At 37.0% G+C, this 20559-nt stretch overlaps 1 protein-coding gene across 15 annotated transcripts in view; it reads right to left on the reverse strand.

The window, feature by feature from the left end:
• Window positions 1–20559, reverse strand: part of EHBP1 (EH domain binding protein 1) — a 560843-nt gene that overhangs the window by 265972 nt on the left and 274312 nt on the right. For all 15 annotated transcript variants that reach the window (XM_074399272.1, XM_074399282.1, XM_074399294.1 and 12 more), the window contains one exon: window positions 10599–10656. In XM_074399272.1, the coding sequence (XP_074255373.1) occupies window positions 10599–10656 (58 nt within the window). The remainder of the gene's footprint in view (window positions 1–10598; window positions 10657–20559) is intronic.

The raw sequence follows: 20559 nt of genomic DNA on the forward strand, positions 1-20559 counted from the left end.
AACAAGAAAAGAAAATCTCAGGCCAATATCCATGATGAACATAGATGCAAAAATCTTCAATAAAATACTGGCAAACCGGCCGGGCGCGGTGGCTCAAGCCTGTAATCCCAGCACTTTGGGAGGCCGAGGCGGGTGGATCACGAGGTCGAGAGATTGAGACCATCCTGGTCAACATAGTGAAACCCCGTCTCTACTAAAAATACAAAAAACTAGCTGGGCGTGGTGGCGCGTGCCTGTAATCCCAGCTACTTAGGAGGCTGAGGCAGGAGAATTGCCTGAGCCCAGGAGGCGGAGGTTGCGGTGAGCCGAGATCGCGCCATTGCACTCCAACTCCAGCCTGGGTAACAAGAGCGAAACTCCGTCTCAAAAAAAAAAAAAAAATACTGGCAAACCGATTGCAACAGCATATCAAAAAGCTCATCCACCATGATCAAGTAGGATTCATCCCGGGGATGCAAGGCTGGTTCAACATACGCAAGTCCATAAACGTAATTCACCACATAAACAGAACAAAAGACAAAAACCACATGATTATCTCGATTGATGCAGAGAAGGCTTTTGACAAAATTCAACAACCCTTTATGCTAAAAACCCTCAATAAACTAGCTATTGACGGAACGTATCTCAAAACAATAAAAGCTATTTATGACAAACCAACAGCCAATATCATACTGAATGGGCAAAAACTGGAAGCATTCCCTTTCAAATCTGGCACTAGACAAGGATGCCCTCTCTCACCACTCCTATTCAATATAGTACTGGAAGTTCTAGCCAGAGCAATCAGGCAAGAAAAAGAAATAAAGGGTATCCAAATTGGAAAGGAGGAAATCAAATTGTCTCTATTTGCAGATGACATGATTGTATATCTGGAAGACCCCATCATCTCAGCCCAAAATCTCCTGAAACTGATAAACAACTTCAGCAAAGTCTCAGGATACAAAATCAACGTGCAAAAATCACAAGCATTCCTATACACCAGTAATAGACTTCAAGAGAGCCAAATCAAGAACGAACTGCCATTCACAATTGCTACAAAGAGAATAAAGTACCTAGGAATACAACTAACAAGGAACGTAAAGGACCTCTTCAAGGAGAACTACAAGCCATTGCTCAACAAAATAAGAGAGGATACGAACAGATGGAGAAACATTCCATGTTCATGGTTAGGAAGAATCAACATCGTGAAAATGGCCATACTGCCCAAAGTAATTTACAGATTCAACGCTATTCCAATCAAGCTACCAATGACCTTCTTCACAGAACTGGAAAAAAACACCTTAAACTTCATATGGAACCAAAAGAGAGCCCGCATAGCCAAGCCAATTCTAAGCAAAAAGAACAAAGCAGGAGGCATCACACTACTGGACTTCAAACTATACTACAAGGCTACAGTAATCAAAACAGCATGGTACTGGTACCAAAACAGAGATATAGATCAATGGAACAGAACAGAGGCCTCAGAGGAAATACAACATACCTACAACCATCTGATCTTCGACAAACCTCACAAAAACAAGCAATGGGGAAAGGACTCCCTGTTTAATAAATGGTGTTGGGAAAACTGGCTAGCCATGTGCAGAAAGCAGAAACAGGACCCCTTCCTGACACCTTACACCAAAATTAACTCCAGATGGATTAAAGACCTAAACATCAGACCTAATACCATAAAAACCTTAGAAGAAAATCTAGGCAAAACCATTCAGGACATAGGTGTAGGCAAGGACTTCATGACCAAAACGCCAAAAGCAATGGCAACAAAAGCCAAAATAGACAAATGGGACCTAATCAAACTCCACAGCTTCTGCACGGCAAAAGAAACAGTCAGTAGAGTGAATCGGCAACCAACAGAATGGGAAAAAATTTTTGCAGCCTACCCATCTGACAAGGGGCTGATATCCAGAATTTACAAAGAACTAAAGCAGATCTACAAGAAAAAAACAAACAAGCCCATTCAAAAGTGGGCAAAGGATATGAACAGACACTTTACAAAAGAAGACATACAGGAGACCAACAAACATATGAAAAAATGCTCAGCATCACTGTTCATTAGAGAAATGCAAATCAAAACCACATTGAGATCCCATCTCACACCAGTTAGAATGGCGATCATTAAAAAATCTGGAGACAACAGATGCTGGAGAGGATGTGGAGAAATAGGAAGAACACTTTTACACTGTTGGTGGGAGTGTTCAACCATTGTGGAAGACAGTGTGGCAATTCCTCAAGGACCTAAAAATAGAAATCCCATTTGATCCAGCAATCCCATTACTGGGTATATATCCAAAGGATTATAAATCATTCTACTACAAGGACACGTGCACACGAATGTTCATTGCAGCACTGTTTACAATAGCAGAGACCTGGAACCAACCCAAATGCCCAACGATGATAGACTGGATAGGGAAAATGTGGTACATATACACCATGGAATATTATGCAGCCATCAAAAACGATGAGTTCACGTCCTCTGTAGGGACATGGATGAACCTGGAAACCATCATTCTCAGCAAACTGACACAAGAGCAGAAAATCAAACACCATATATTCTCACTCATAGGCGGGTGTTGAACAATGAGAACATATGGACACAGGGAGGGGAGCACTACACACTGGGGTCCGTTGGGGGGAAATGGGGGAGGGGCGGGGGGTGGAGAGGTGGCAAGAGATAGCATGTGGAGAAATGACAGACACAGGTGAGGGGACGGAAGGCAGCAAACCACACTGCTATGTGTGTACCTATGCAACAATCTTGCATGTTCACATGTACCCCAAAACCTAAAATGCAATTAAAAAAAAAAAAAAAGAAGAAGCTACTGCAATAATCCAAGGAAGATGTGATGGTTACTTGGCTTGGGGTGCTAGAAAAGTGGTACAAAGTGGCCAGATTCTGGGAATCTTTTTACATTTTCTAGGTAAAGTCCACAAGATGTGCTGTCTGATGGTAAAAGACAGAGAAAGTAGCCAAGGCTGATTCTAAGGCTTTTACCTTTTAGTAACTAGAAGAAAAGAATGACTATTAACAGATAGGAGACAGGACTGTAGGAAGGACAAGTTTGGGAAATAAGTTCAGAAGCTCAGTTTCAAATGCATTAAATATGAGTTGCCTATTAGATATTCAAGGGTGGATGCTCAGATAGGCAAGTGGATTATGTGTCTGGAGCTGCAGATTTCAGGATAGTATGTAAATAGGTAATACTTTAAAGTTTAAGAATACAGATAATACCGAGGGAGTGAGTACAGATAAAGTATATAATGATCCAAAGGCTAAGCCTCAGAGCACAACGTTAAACAAGTCAAGAAAATGAAGAAGCCAGCAAAGGCCCATCAGCTGAGGCCCATCAGCTGAGGCAAAAGAAGTGTGTGGTATCCTGGAAGTATAGTGATAAGAATGTTTCAAGAAGAGAACAATCACCTGTGCCACATGTTGATGACAAGTCAAATAGAATGAGGCCTGAAAAATGGTCACTGGGTTTAACAAAGGAGAAGCCATTAATAAGGCCAGGTACAGTGGCTGATCCCTGGAATCCCAGCTACTCAGGAGTCTGAGGTGGGAGAATAGCTTCAGCCCAGGAGTAAGAGGTCGAGAAGCCATTAATAACTTTACAAGAGCAGTTTCAGTAAAGTGATGAGAACAAAGACCTGACTGGAATGAATTTAATAAAGAATGAGAGGAAAGAAATTGAAGAGAGCAAATATACTCAACTCCTTTGAGGTGTTTTGCTGAAAGGAAAAGAAACAGGTTGGCACTAGAGGGGAAAATAGTGGCAGAAGAGAATTTTAAGAAGAGAAAAATATTTATGCTGATGGGAAATATTCCGTTGAGAGGGAAAATTTAATGATGCAGAAAAGAGAAGGGAGAATTGCTAGAGTAATGTCCTCAACAGTATACGATGAGACGGACTGATCTTTCCTGGCAGCATAGACCATTCTTCCACAATGACAGAAAAAGAAGTTAGAGCATATGAGTGCAGATGCAAGTCAGGCAGCAGATTTAACAGATTGGGAAACTGAGGGACAAACTTGCCCAAGATCACACAGAAAGTAAGAGCAGAATTTGGATTTGAACCTGGGTCAAGGAACTGAGAAGAGATCAAGATTAGGTAAACTTAGGTCCATACGAATCTTATCACATCTTACTAGTTAAAATGCCAGCAGAAGATACCAGTTTAACAGTGTACACCAAATCCAACCTATGAATTATCAATAATTATCCCTCTATTCTGTTTCTATTGCCACCCTATCACCAAACTTCAGGTACAGAGACAGAGGTAGAGACTCATCACGAGACTTAGCATTCCATAGTGAAAGGTACAGGGCAAAGTTTTCTTGATTAAAAAACATCTCTCCAGAGATTCCTCTAGTCCCCTGCCTATTTCCACGTCTGTTGAGAGACCTGAAACAAAAACTCCACAAAGTAAACAATCTCCATTTTGAAAAGTAAATTTCTGTGCAACCTAGATAATCAATCAAAACTCCACTCTACATACTTGATTCTGAAAACTGTAACAACCTCAACTCCTATGGTTAATCAAGATATTTTTCTGGTCTCTTCAAGCTTCCCATAATTAAATTTTCATAGTTTCCCTATGCAATAAAAACATAAGAAAAAGAGTATAATCACTGAACCTTTCTAATCATCCACAGCAGAAAAGACAGGATATTTATAAAATTCTCAATGAAAAAATACCCATCAGATTTTCAGACCTGAAGATATCCTTAGATCTAATTCAAATCTGGATAAGGAAACTGAAGCAAGCAAAGAGTAAATAAATGGTTTACATGAACTCATACTAGTAACCAGGAGGAGAACCCAGACTCTGTGACTCAGAGTTCTTCACCTAACCCATATCATGCACTGCTCTATATTCACACAGTAGTCAAGAAAATACTCTTCTATCCCTTAGGACTTAATATTTCTGTGTTTGACACAGAGATCAAAAGTCAGAAAAACAGAGAATATGGAGAACTTCTAACAACAGGGCAGTTAGGAGATGGTAGTTTCAGATAATTTCCTCAGAAAAAAAAAAAAGCTTTATCCTCTAAATCCTCAGTTTTGGATCAGGGAATAGTAATTAGACAACTGCTGAACAAACAAAAATACAATCTGTTTAACAAACTAAAATCTTTTTATTATGATTAATAAAAGGAGACATAAGTACACTTATGTCAAGACATAGTTCCAAAGTTGCTAGTATACTGCTACTTTCTTAACCATTCTATCCAGCAACTCTTCCAACAAAAAGGCCCAACCGAGTTCTGGTTTTTTGATATTCCTTCTGGAGCTGTACAACCTGGCTAAGACACTATAACAGTATCAATTAGTCTAGCTAAATAGCTGACAATGAGTACAGTCAGGGCCAGCTTTCTATCATTTAGGTAATTATTATATATAATTGACTGAACAACACAGGTTTGAACTGCACAGTTCCACTTATATGCAGATTTTTTTCAACCAAATGCAGATCAAAAACAGTGTGTGGAAGATGCAAAACCTGCATATGTGGAGGCCAGACTCTTCATATAGGCAAGGTCCACAAGGTCAACTTCAGGACTTTACATGCAGATTTCAGTATATACAGGGGTCCTAGAACCAATCCCCCATGTATACCTAGGGACAACTGTACTAGTAGAAAACAGAGAATCAGTAAGCTTTACCAGAGAAGAAACCAAGGACATACAAAGTGGCAAACATGACAGAAAAATAGTGTTACTATTTTCTAAGAATTTACTACAACTTCTACCTCAAACCGTGGTAATTTAAGAATCTGAAGCGAGAAAAAGAATGACAAGTCTAGTACCGTAACTAGAAACAGTTATGGCAATAAACATCTAATTGTACTAACCCACAGAGACATTAATTTAGGTTTTTAAGAGGTTGATACAGGAAAAAGCACACCACTGGCCAGGCACGGTGGCTCACAATTATAATTCCAGCACTTTGGGAGGCTGAGTCAGGTGGATCACTTGAGTTTGAGACCCAGTCTAGCCAACATGGTGAAACCCTGCCTCCACTAAAAATACAAAAATCAGCCAGTCATGACGGTGGGTGCCTGTTAATCCCAGCTACTTGGGAGGCTGAGGAAGGAGAATCGCTTGAACCCAGGAGGTAGAGGTTACAGTGAGCCAAGATCACTCCACTGCACTCCAGCCTAGGCAACAGAGCAAGACTTCATCTCAAAAAAAAAGAACAAGTACACCATGCTGGCAAACATCAGCACTATGAGAACCCCAATCAGTTTTCATTCTGAGTAATGGAAAGGATTTCCCTGCAAATTAAGTAGGAACTGGAATACATGTACAGCCATTTGGCTCCTTAGTATAGTTAGGAAGGGCAGATTATTTAATCATTTCCCAATATCTTAGTAGAGCTAATAGTAGAAGAAATTAGGATACATTATTCTGGTCCCCATACACCCCATCTCTGCAAAAAAAAAAAAAAAAAAAAAAATTAGTCGAGCATGATGGTGCATGTCTCCTGAGCTGACTGGGAAGCTGAGGCTGGAGGATCACCTGAGCCCAGGGAGGTCGAAGCTGCAGTGCTGTGATCATACCGCTGCACTCTAGCCTGGGCAATGAGTAAGATCCTATCTTAAACTATATATATATATATATATATATATATATATATATATATATATATATATTCTGACCAATAGTTGCAGAGATTTGTTCCTCCTACGTGAGTTCAACGGTACTCACGTAGTACGATTCGTACAGCAAGTAATGTATATTTTAAAGGAAAAGCATCGGAAACCAGAAAGAGCTTTCAGAATTAAAAAGTCGTTCTAGTCATTAGATTTAATGTAACTGATAGCTAACTTAGCAGCTGAAAACAATTGTTTTTCAATAATTCTGAATGTCTTTGATCTTGTTCTCAAGATTTTTTTTAAAGTCGCTTAACTTTTTACAATAATATAATCAGTTCCTTCAGAGTTTCTGGAAATTATTTTTATTTCCCTATTTAGCTTATTATGTACAATTTATTAAAAGGCATTTTCTTTTTTTTTTTTTTTTTTTTTTTTTGAGATAAAGTTTCACTTTTGATGCCCAGGCCGGAGTATGATGGCACAATTTCGGCTCATTGCAACCTCCACCACCCGAGTTCAAGGTATTCTCCGGCCTTGGCCTCCTGAGTACCTGGGATTACAAGCATGTGCCACCACAGCCAGCTAATTTGGTATTTGTAGTAGAGGTGGGGTTTCACCATGTTGGTCAGGCTGGTCTCAAACTCCTGACCTCAGGTGATCCACCTGCCTTGGCCTCCCCAAGTGCTGAGATTACAGGCATGAACCACCACACTCAGCCTAAAACATCATTTTCAGAAATACATGAACATACTGCATCATGCTAACTCTTCACGAGAAGTACATCTATATTTCAAGAGCAAGCACAATTATTCTATGTATTCAGGAAAGATTTTAAAATATTAGGAGCATTACAAATGGAAAATTTATCCAATAAGAAGTAATTTCTTCTAGAAAATATTATATTCTGATAAAATTAACCTGTAGCCTCATATGTTTACATTCTGGATTCAAACCATGTTTAAAACAATATAAAAAAGAATCTAGACCCAACAGAGAAGTTATTTGACTTTCAATCTTTTCAATTTAGAGGCAATGAAATAAAAAAGCATATCAAACATCAAATATAGGTTTTTTTTGTTTTCTGTAGAAGGGGTTTCACCATTTCACCCAGGCTGGTTTTGAACTCCTGGGCTCCAGTGATCTACCTGTCTCAGCCTCCCAAAGGGCTGGAATTACAGGCATGAACCACTGCACCTGGCCAGGGTATTCTTAATTGACCTATAATCTAATGTATTTAATTATGTTTCATCATTTTCTCTTAAGAAATAATTGCTATCTAATTTTTTTTCAAACCCTGAATGTGGCATTCAAGCTAATTATTAAAAGAGATAAATTGTTTTTGCTTGAGAGCTAAAAAATTTAGAGGCTATTTTTAAAATTCATAGGTCTAGTTATATTCACCTATTATACTTAGTGGATAAACTTATATTGATCCTTTCCACAAAAGCTTATATTGACCAACAGATGCTATATTTCTTTTAGAACCTTTTCTCATATGTTAATGGTAAGAAAGTTTTCAAATTATAATGCTCCCAAACTATAAATGTATGCTTTAAAGATGCTGCTGCTCAGGATGTGAGGCAACTGAATGTTTTCTATATTGCTGGTAGAAGTGCTTGGCAATTTCCTTTTTTTTTTTTTGAGACGGAATCTTGCTCTTGTTGCCCAGGCTGAAGTGCAATGGCGCAGTCTCGGCTCACTGCAACCTCCACCTCCCGGGTTCAAGTGATTCTCCTACCTCAGCCTCCCAAGCAGCTGGGATTACAGGCGCCCACCACCACGCCCAGCTTATTTTTTGTATTTTTAGTAGAGATGGGGTTTCACTATGTTGGTCAGGCTAGTCCCAAACTCCTGACCTCAGGCAATCCACCTGCCTCGGCCTCCCAAAGTGCTGGGATTACAGGGGTGAGCCACTGATCCCAGCCAGCAATTTCTTTTAAGTTAAAAATGAACCTACCCTGTTACCAGGTTATGCCTTTCCTTGGGATATGCCCAAGATATCTTTTCCTCAAAGATACTTGTACAATAATGTCCATAGCAGCTTTATTCACAAGAGTAAAAAAACAGGGGAAAAAACCACAAAAGTTCATCAACAGAGGAAGAGATAATCAAATTGTAGTATATTCACTTGGTGGAATACTACTTAGCAATAAACAAACTACCAAAACACAAAACAGCATGAATCAATCTCAAAAACATTACATTGAGCAAAAGAAGCCTGACTGTACTACTGTACTATTTTACATGAAATTCAAAAATAAGCAACACCAGCCTATGGTGACAGTAAATCAAAACAGTGATCACCTTTGAGGGTTGGGAACTGGCTAGAAGAGGAACAAAAGAAAAATGTGATGAAAACATCTATATCTTTACAGAAGAGGTAATTATACAAACATATATATTGATCAAAGCTCATTATGTGTAATACACAGATCTTAATTATCGAAATTTACATATGAATAATACATAGATCTTAATTATAAAATTGTTTTATAAATATATAAATTATTTTAATATATAATTTTATAATTAAGATGTATATTACACATATGTAAGTTTTAGCTCATATAACGTAATTATAAAAATTTTATAATTATAAAATTAAGATATGTATTATACATATGTAAGTTTTAGCTCAATAAAAATAAAAAAATTTTTAATTTAGAAAATTGTAGAATTTCAATTAAAACTAATAAAGTTTTCTTTATACAGGTCTACTTGTAGAAAAACCAACCTCAATTAACATTTTTGTGGTCATTGTATACTAATAAAAAATATACTCATATTTATTTATAGAACAGAATTTTGTTTGTTTTTTAGAGATACAGTCTCACTCTGTCATCCAGGCTGGAGGGCAATGGCATAGTCCTAGCTCACTAAAGCCTCAAACTTCTGGGCTCAGGCGATCCTCCCACCTCAACCTCTTGAGTAGCTGATGCATCACCACATTTGGCTAACTTGTTTTTGTTTTTGTTTTTGTAGAGACAGGGTCTCACTGTGTTTCCCAGGCTGGTCTTAAATTCCTACCCTCAAGTGATCCCCTTGCCTTGGCCCCCCAAAGTGCCAGGATTACAGGCATGAGGACAGAATCTGGCCAGGATAGAATTTTTAAAGTATCTGTGGAACTGTTATTGAACATTATAAAATTCTGTTCCATTCCCCACAAACGAAAGTATCAGTACAAAAAGAAATTAAAACCTTTGAAAAATCCAACTCCTCTTCTGCAACCCAGCAACAGACTTCGATAACTTGTAACTCCTTAAGTGGGCCCTAACTTTGGCATCTTGTAATCTAAACAAATTAATCTCAGGCACAATTTTGTAAGTGGCATTTGTTTAATCATTAGTTCTTAACACTGTAGTACATTGAAATTAGGTAACTATTATGTTGTTCAGGTCAGTCCATTTTTGTTGCTGTAACAATATGCCACAGACTGAGTAATGAGCAGAAATCTATTTTCTCACAATTCTAAGGGCTAGGAAGTTCAAGATCAAGGCATCAGCATCTGGTGAGGGCCTTCTTAGTGCATCCTCATGTGGCAGAAGGCAGAAGAGCAAAAAGGAAACAAACTCCCTCTGTCAAACCCTTTTATAAGGATGCCTAATTCAACTCATAAGAGAGAAGTCCTTACCCTAATCACTTATTAAAGGCCCCACCTTCTTATATTAGGTTGGTGCAAAAGTAACTGCAGTTTTGCTATTACTTTTAAGGCAAAACCGCAATTATTTTTGCACCAACCTATACGATTACATTGATAACACCTGATTTTTGGAGAGGCCACATTCAAACCATAGCAATTACCAAATCCAAGATCATAACTCAGGAATCTGGCTTCCATTTTAAGAACAAGCAGTTAAAAGATTACTGCATTTGATCAATCCATTTTCAGTAGATAATCAAGAAAAAAAAAAGAAACATCAAGTAATGTTTTAAAATATTCTACACTAGAACCAGATCAGTTTGCTAATTTGAATTCAATATTTAGGTAAGAAATTTAGAAAATACACTAACCTTAGAAGACTTCCTTCGGCTTCTTCTTGTCCAAACTACCACCAGTTTATCTGGTTGCCTGCCAAACAGAAAAAAAGTTAAAACACAATTCATCTTAAATCAATTTAATAAAGTTTCATTTTGCCTTTAAATGGGCAAAAATGTCATCTGCTTTAGATTACGCAGAGCGGTTACTGTTACAATAAAGCTCTATCGAATATAGATGTTGACTATATATGTGACCTAATTTGCATAACTAATATTTCCTCCATATTCTTTTCTAACAATACTTTAGCAAATTAATTCATAGGGACAAACCAAGTAAAATGATATATTTACAACTGGTTACTATTTTAAAAAGAAAAACGCCATACATATCTTCTCCAAAAATTAATACCATACTTCTAACACAGTATCCCCTTTAACGTGAAGTAAATAAGCATAAACAGGGCACTTTCAAAATAATTTAAATCTATGAATTCACTACTTTTGCATCTCTATATCTCATGAATAATATTTGTGGTTTTTAAAACACTATAGCCAATCATCTCAGTTACCTTCATTAAAAACAATATAGTAGTGAAAGCTAATAAACCTAAGTTCTCTTTTGTTCTTAGGAAAAGCATCAAGATTATGATTATCAGTTATTTTACTTAAATTTTCATTTTAAAAAATCTTAGATAAAAGCTTCTTAACCAAGAAATGAATGTCATACTCATCTTGGTGACCTTCACCACTTTTTATGTCCTATTCATTCTACACTGGAATCCCTCGCTTTCAGCAGATAACCTTTCCATTTCATTTAATTAAACACATATATACAAACATAAAATGCCTCCAGCCTTAAACTCCTCACTCAGTGATCCACCTACAAACCTATACTGCCATCTAGAGAGTTATACTAATGGAAAAACAAACAACTGTTAAAAGAAAAAAAAATAACTTGTTCAACACAGAAACCTGGACTAGGACAATTACAGTGAGTCAGGATGGGGTGCAGTATAACATGATAGATGGGGTTTGGAAGAAGGTATGATCAGTGATGGCAAGTTAACAGGAGGAGCAAAGTAGCCAACAACCGTACGCTACCTAACACTGATGGCTTGCCAGAACATTTTACCTAGATTACCACATTAACCTCTTCACTTATACTCTCATCGCCACAGCTCTAGCCCAACTTCAACTCTGAAATTATATTTCAACAGTACTTTTATAGAAATGCTATCTTATAGTCTTTCCTTGTTTATCATCCTATGCTGGGCTCTCACATTGAAGGTACTACCAACTGGTCCTTGCGGGTTGTATTTTACAGGTTTACTCGACTGAAAGAGTATTCTATTTTATTTTAGTTTTAATTTAAACTCTTTCTAAAAGTTCTTATTTAAATGCCTATAAACAAGGCTTATGATGTCCAGATTATGAGTAACTTCAACACTACAAGCTGCTTCATACCTGACTACCCTCACTCTTTAAGATGATCTATCATCTATGTGCATTTGGCCCTGTGACACCCTTGATTCTCAACATTGCTTATAAGGCATTTCACTCACCACTTCACTCTGATCTATCTAGCTGTATAACCTGCAAATATCTCATAGGCATCTTCCTCTACAACCAACCCCTTAACACATATTCCTTAAATTTCTTCACATCTTTGCAATGTCATACCTTTAACACACACACACACACACACACACACACACACACACACACACACACACACAACTTCCTCTTCCATTTTTCTACCTAGTAAACTCTTAATTGATCACTTTCTCTGTGAAACCTTGACCATTTCTCCTGTCATCTCCTGCCCCATCCCATATTCCAAACCTCAGAGTTAATTACACCTGTGTTCCCAATAATAACCTAGACACACCTCTATTTTCTATTTTAATACTCTGTGTACCTTGTCTTGTAAGTATTTATTTTTCTCTCTCCTACTAGACTGCACTATTTTATCAACCATATCTTATTTATCTTTATATTCCTAGCAACTAATGATCTAGTACAAGGTTAAGGCTCAATGAATATTTAGCACTGAATAAACCTTAAGTGTCATTCAGGGACTCTCAACTGGTTAATAATAATTGATAAGGTCCAACTGAAGCCAGTAGCTATATAATACACTATCTCTGCAACTCATACAAGCTTTGCAGGGATCCTCATCCTGGATGCAAATTAAAATAAAACCTCTAGGGAAGCTTTTATAAATACTGATACCTAGGTTCCAGCCCTGAATAATCTGATTTATTTGGTCTGGTGTGCAGTTTTCAAAATTCCACAGGTTATTTTAAGGTGCAGCCAAGGCTGACAACCACTGTTTGACTTGAAACTTTAGTGAGGCATTACCTGTGATGGCAAGAAGAGTGTCTCCCCTATACAACACCCTCCTAGTGCCACCTGAACCGTAGCCTCATTCTAATGCTTAGCACCCTCCTGCCACTCAATGCATCTCACTGCTTCAGAAAATGAAAGCTTTTTAGCACAATGCAAGAAGGGTGGTCTCTTAACCTGTATGTACGCCTGATGTTCCAAGGATGTAAATAGATCATAAGTGACTTATTTAAGAATGTCCCCAGAGATGGCTAAACATTTTTGTGATTTTAAGTTATGTTCACATTTTAAATATCTTTAACTAGAAATCAGTCCACCTTTTTATTACCAGGAACAAACTGAGGCAGAGTGTTCTAAAATAAAGAACAGCTGCGAGTTATATTTTCAATAGAAGGGTACCAGGAACCACATGACTGGCTGTCCACAATTAATATTTTAAGCATTCATGCTACACTAGAAAAGACCCATTAAATATTTACTTACGTACTCCCAAGAGCCCAGAGACAGGACAGCTGTGAGTGTTTTCTCCAACTACCAACAAACCTACAATTATATAACTTTCTATCAAAAATGTCAATAAAACCTGATAGAAAGAATTTCTGAGAGAATTCAACAATCACATATTTAACATCTCCATCCCATCACTTCAGTTTAGTCAGTAAGTAGACAGCCCTATATATAATACACACAAATTTTAATATATGACATATAAACATTTTACAGACATACACACAAAATGTATACACAGTCATACTTCCTGTGAAATCTGTCTAAAGGGCTCCATCGGAAAATTTGAGGACTTTTGGTGGGCTTGTTCAAGAAAGAAAATTGTACGTTTAAAAAAACAGATTTAACACCTTCTATCCTATCTTCAAAACCCTTAAAAAGGAACATCTTAAATCTGAAGGTGGTATGCTTTGTCTCAAATTGTGCTCTTGACATTAAATTCTGGAGAGGAAGAAAGAGGCTAGGAAAAAGGACAGGAGACAGCAGTGAAGAAAAGCAGAGAGGACTGGAATAGAGAAGAGAGGAGAAGCTAAAAAGGGAGCTACAATATTCAGATTATAGAGCAGTTAGCTTGAGGTTTCCCTAGCATGCAACTAAGGTGTGCCTTCCTCTTCACCACTAAGTGAGCTACTGTGTATGAAAACTAAGTTAAAGAAAAACATTTCTGGCTTAAATTTTAACTCCTTTACTCTTTTCCACTCTCTGATGTATGACCCATGTGTGAGAGGTCAAACTGTAAAAGCCACAAGAAAAACCCAAAACCATCACATGAAAATCAGTCCTATCACTTTCCAGAATCATGATAAGCATTCGACAAATATTTCACTGAATGCCTACTATGTCCCTGACACCATGCTGAGCAATGGAGACACAAAGATGAAAGAAAGATCCACTGGAAGTTCATAATCGAGTGGGGAGACAGACCATTAAACCAACTAGTCCACACATAACCCTGGAGAACATAGAGAAGATGAAAAGACCTTATACAGAAAAGAAACTATTTATAAATATCTCAGGAAACAACATGAAAAGTGGCAGAAAGAACCTGCCCAACCACAGAGATTACTAGATTTAAAATTTGTAAAACCAATAATTTACAATGACACTTTCAATGTAAAGCCCAACAAAAGATGGGTGACTAATTACAGTAGGTCTATTTACTAGAAAATCACAGAGCCATTAAAAATATTTTCTAAGAACATTTGCAAACATAGGACAATGCTTAGGATATCATAGTCAGTTTATTTAATACAGATTTTAATTTTTGTATACTATATAATAAAAGAAGAGCCAAGAGGAAATATCCCAAAATGCTATCTGTGTTTATTACTGGGAAGTAAAATTACGTGTCATTATATTTTTCTGTATTTTCTAACCATGAATGTATATACTTTATGCTAGTGGGAGGTATTTAAATGTAGGGAGGGAGCTATTAAAAATAAATCAATTGTGGCCAGTAGCAGTGGCTCACACTTGTAATCACAGCACTTTGGGAGGCCGAGGCAGGTGGATCACAAGGTCAAGAGATCGAGACCATCCTAGCCAACATGGTGAAACCCTGTCTCTACTAAAAATACAAAAATTAGCTGGGCGTGGTGGCGCATGCCTGTAGTCCCAGCTACTCAGGGGGCTGAGACAGGAGAATTGCCTGAACCCGGGAGGCGGAGGTTGCAGTGAGCTGAGATTGCGCCATGCAATCCAGCCTGGTGCCTGGCAACGGAGCAAGACTCTGTCTCAGTAAATAAATAAATAAATAAATAAACAAACAAACACTAAGAAATAGAATAAATACATACATATAAATCAGCACTTTTAAGTTTGGAATCAATTATGAACAGACAGAATTAAATAAGTTAATTTTTTCTTTATTTCTTTATTTCAGAGACATCACAAAATCCTCAGACAACTAAATTAATTTGTTTTCCAAGTCAACAGAAGTTGGGGGGTGGTGGTCTTTGTCTTAAGTTAACATACATATTCCCCTAAGATATGAGCAAAATGTTTAAATAGGCCCCACCTGACTTGGCAAGTCCCCTCCTTTTTTGGTAGCTGCTTCAATTCCTGGGTCATTCTTTCTCAGGCATTCAAAGTCAATAGGACATTTCAGTATGGGCTAGCCAGACGCAAACAATAATATGATAAATGGTTTTCAGACCACTAATTTTTTTCTTCATCAACTAAAATTCCTACTCCTTCAGGGGAAGTATCTTAGGAGGGTATTGAGAGGAAAGGAACCTGGGGAAACAACTTGTATTAATTCAAAGATATGAATTTATAAAAGTAGACCTTTCAAAGATGACACAGTACAGCTGTCCCTCCATATCTGTGGGGAATTGGTTCCAGGACCCCCAACAGATACCAAAATCTGAGGATGTTCAAGTTCCTTACATAAAATGATGCAGTACTTGCATATAACCTATACACATCCTCCTATATAGAGTCATGCAATGCTTAATGATAGAGATATAGTCTGAGAAATGCATCATTAGGCAATTTTGCCCTTGTGCAAACATCATAGAGTGTACTTACACAAACCTAGATGGTATAACCCACTACATACCTAGACGATACGGTATAGCCGGTTGCTCCTAGGCTAGAAACCTGTACAGCATGTTACTGTATTGAATAGTGTAGGTAATTTTAACACAATCATTAAGTATTTGTGTATCTAAACATACATAAACACAGAAAAGGTACAGTAAAAAATACAGCATTATAATCTGATGGGACCACCTTCAGGTAGTGATCTGCTGTTGACTGAAACATTCTTCTGCAGTGTATGACTAGGTTTAAACCATCTCTAGATTACTATACCTAATACAATAATGTAAATACTATGTAAATAGTTGTTATGCTGTATTTTGTTTATATTGTTTTTTATTATTGTTATTTTTATTAGGTTTTTTCCCTGAATTTTTTCAAGTCATAGTTGGCTGAATCCACAGATTCAGAACCTGCAGATAAGGAGGGCAGAGTATATGTAGAAGAGAATTCTAGACCAGGAATTAGGTCTGATACTAAGTGAGCTTAGAAATATCTCTCACTTTCTCTGAGCCTATTCCCTAATTTATGAAATGAAGGAACCACACTAAAATCTCAACTAGTTAAAAACAAACAAACAAACAAACAAACAAAAAACACTGACACTAATTAACTAAATATTTGGTGGTTTAAAAGCCAAATGAAAAATTCATAAATAGGGTAAAGAATTTGAGGCAAGAAGTCATTTGTCGCCTGTCTACTAACAATCTAGAGGTATCTAATATTATCACCTTAGAACAATATTATGAAAGAGGAAGCAATAACTTTGAGCAAAGCGGTACACTGACTATCAGATTTATCCTCCCTGTCCAAAGCATAGTGTTAATCATGAGAGGTGTTACAGGAAGTACTCTACTCCCAGCCCTTTCCAACCACCACCACCATGTTGGCATTAAGATGGGGCCACATCATACTTCTCACCATTAGAACATGAGAAGTGGTCTACGTCACTTCTGGAGCAAATGAATAATAAACCAGTGTTTTTTCCCCACACTATCTAAATGTACAGGTTTCTAGAACACAGAGGAGGGCACAGTCATAAGATAAAAGTTGCCTGGGCTTCTGAATAACCACACTGAAGGCCAGCTGACCTGGAACACCCTCTCTACATTGAAAAGTGAGCAAAAAATAAACTTTTGTTAGGTTAAGCCACTTGGATTTCTAGGTGTATCTGCTACAGTAACCCCTCAACGTTCTAGAAAACTCAGTAAATTTAAAACACACACGTAACAAAAATCAATAGTTGCTGTCTTGTAAAAGCTTACATTTCAAAGTGCTAAGACCAAATTTATCCTTTTTATGTCCTATCAATTTTCATTTATATGAAATCACTATTTCAAAAATAAAAGATAGCTGTATCTCAAAACTTGGAAAGCGTCCAAGCTTTTCCTGAATTAAAAATAAGGAACTATAAGTCTTTGGAACACAAAAAGTACAATATATTCCTCTCACCACAGAATCCAGGATAGGCTTAAAATGAGAAAAAAAGAGCTCAAAACATTAATACCAAACTTAACTGAATAGGCACTTCACTCACAAGGTTATTTCTTTCAGGGAAAAGGACTCCTTGCTGTAAATGAACATTTCATGGTGGGATGCTGTGAGTATTTAAACAAAAAGGAGGAGATTGACTTATCACAGAAATACTCTAACTTTACTATTCTCGAGTAATTATTTTTATCCTTCATAGGTACATCTGCCTCCTATTAAACTATAACTGCTATAGCTCCAGTTAATTATACTCCTTTATATTTACTAACAAGAGTTATTTGCCAAGCTGCAGTAATTATTCAATAGGGAAAAAATTGTACAAGAAAAAGTACATATATAGAACATATTTCTTTTCTGTAAAAATGAAGGACAATTCTAATAATAAAAGAGGCAAAACATTTTTGTCAGTTAAAAATATTTTGGGTTCTTTTTTTACTTATATTTTTATGTCATTCAATCATTGAAAAAATATTTTCACAGAGTGATTATTTTTGGTTAAAAATAACTGATAATGTAAATGAACTTTTCTAACAGGTATTTCTGATACCTATATGCCAGTATTTAGAAACAGCACCCCAATTTGAGGAAGTGGAGTTTACAGTTTGGCATATTATGCAAAGTGTACTTTCAGATGGGCCATCTAAATAAATAAATAAATATTTTACTAACAACAGTATAAAGAATTAATAATTTTTCTTTTTTTTTTTTTTTGAGACAGGGTCTCACTCTAGCCCAGGCTGGAGTACAATGGAGTGATCATAGCTCACTGCAGCCTCAAACTCCCGGACTCAAGTGATCCTCTTGCTTCAGCCTCCTCAGTGGCTAGGACTACAGGAACATGCCACCACAACAGCTAATTTTAAAATTTTTTCATAGAGATTTCTATGTTGCCCAGGCTGGTCTCAAACTCCTGGCTTCAAGTGATCCTCCTGCCTCAGCCTCCCAAAGTGTTGGGATCACAGGCATGAGCCACCAAACAAGACCTAATTTTTCTAATATGAGGATATTTGTAAGACAAACAGCACTGTAATGAATCACTGCTGTATATGTGTGCAATACTGGTCTTCTCAAATAATACTGCATACTTTATTGTTTTTATAGTATCACCTATAATGATTCTTTTAACTTAGCATATTATTTACTCTTTTTTTTTTTTTTTTTTTTTCTAGACCTATTGGAAGAAGTCTCCACATCACTAAAACAAATATTAGTATGCCCAGGTTATATACCTGGTTATCTTGAATTGAAGTTAATAGAAAAAAAAAAAAGAATATATCAATCTGACCATTCCTCAACCCAAACAATCAGATTCACAGTTTCATCTCAACACACTTCTATAATTACTGCAATTATGTGTTTTGGATGACTACATTTGTCTGTCTTGTTTCTGACCCTAAGGATCTCAAGAGACTTCCTGGTATTCAAAAAGCATTTACTGAGAAGAGGGCAGAAAAACAATGATAGATAAAAGAATCAAATGAAGACAACTTTCTTCTAGTTGCATCATCTAAGCCTCAAGATGTTCCTCATCTGTGAAGTAAGAATACGGACCAATGTAATCAATAGTTAAGATATATAAAGTGCTTAGTGGAGTGCTTTGCTTTCAGCAACTTCTTCAAAAACATTAGCAACCAGTCCATGTGTACACACAGAGCTTCCAAATAGCTTTGTACAGTCTCCCTCTTAAATGTGAACAGACAAACAAGGATCATCTAAGGAAAGCCTCTGATATGAAAGAAAACAGGCTAAAAAGGAAAAAAAGAAACTGAAGAAAACCGAGACAGTATCACCAATATGCTCAGAGATATTAAAGATATTACACTAGTGAAAAATACCAAAGGAATATTTAATAAATAAGAAAGCATTCTGAAAATTATGCCATTATTTTTTATTAGGGGGGCAAAAAATGCAGAGTTGGAAGATAAATTTGAGGAAATCTTCCAGAACTAGAATAAAATAACACTGATTTTAAAAGAGAGAAATACAGGAAATTTAGATAAATCCAGAAGGCTAAATATCTGACTATCCCTTGCATAGCAGTGAAAAAATGTCCTAAGATGTCATTTATGCTGGATGCTCAGAGACCATCCAAAGTGGAACAGGACACTTGTGGGCTCTGGGGGAGGAAAAGAACTGATGAATTACCAATGTGTTTAACTGTTTGAGAGGGATTTTGAGAGGTAACAGGTAAGTTTAATAACAATGATGATGCATACATTGGAGGGTCATGAGGGAAGGTAGGAGGAGGACAAAACAAAATTAGTAATTATTAACACAAAAAAAAATTTAAAAAGGAAAAATGATGATAATACTATAGGCCTCAGCTGCTAATAATGTTTACTAAGTCACAATGAATTCTGACCTAACTCTGATAGAGTTGACTGGGAAGTGAGGGGATGGGGAAAGAGAAGGGTAAGTATGCTTCAAGGAGGATATGATAAGAAAGCTAAATCCTTACCTACCAAATCAACAAGCTAATAAATAGAGTCTATAATCACAAAAGTAAAAGAACAGTTGAAAGTATGTTGCTGAACAATAAAATTCCACTTCATACCCACTAGGAAGGATATAAAAAAAGACAAAGGCCAGGCACAGTGGTTTGTGCCTATAATCCCAACTTAAGAGAGCAAGGCAGGAAGATCACTTGAAGCCATGAGTTCAAGACCAGCTTGGACAACATAGTGAGACCTTGTCTCTACAAAAAATTTTAAAAAATTAGTCAGCCATGATGGCATGAGCCTTACTGAGCATTATTTCTGAGGCCTCTGTTCTGTTCCATTGGTCCATATATCTGTTTTGGTACCAGTACCATGCTATTTTGGTTACTGTAGTTTTGCAGTATAGTTTGAAGTTAGATAGTACGATGTGTCCAGCTTTGTTCTTTTTGCTTAGAATTGTCTTGGCTATGTGGGCTCTTTTTTGGTTCTACATGTAGTCCTAGCTACTTGGGAGGCTAAGAGGGAAGAATCGCCTGATCCCAGGAATTTAAGGTTATAGTAAGCTATGATCACACCACTGCACTCCAGCCTGGACAACAAAGCAAGATGCTACTTCTAACAGAAAAAAAATTTTTTTCAGACAGACAATAACCAGAGCTGCCAAGGATATG

Source organism: Saimiri boliviensis, chromosome 1, assembly GCF_048565385.1.
Source record: "Saimiri boliviensis isolate mSaiBol1 chromosome 1, mSaiBol1.pri, whole genome shotgun sequence".
NCBI lineage: Eukaryota > Metazoa > Chordata > Mammalia > Primates > Cebidae > Saimiri > Saimiri boliviensis.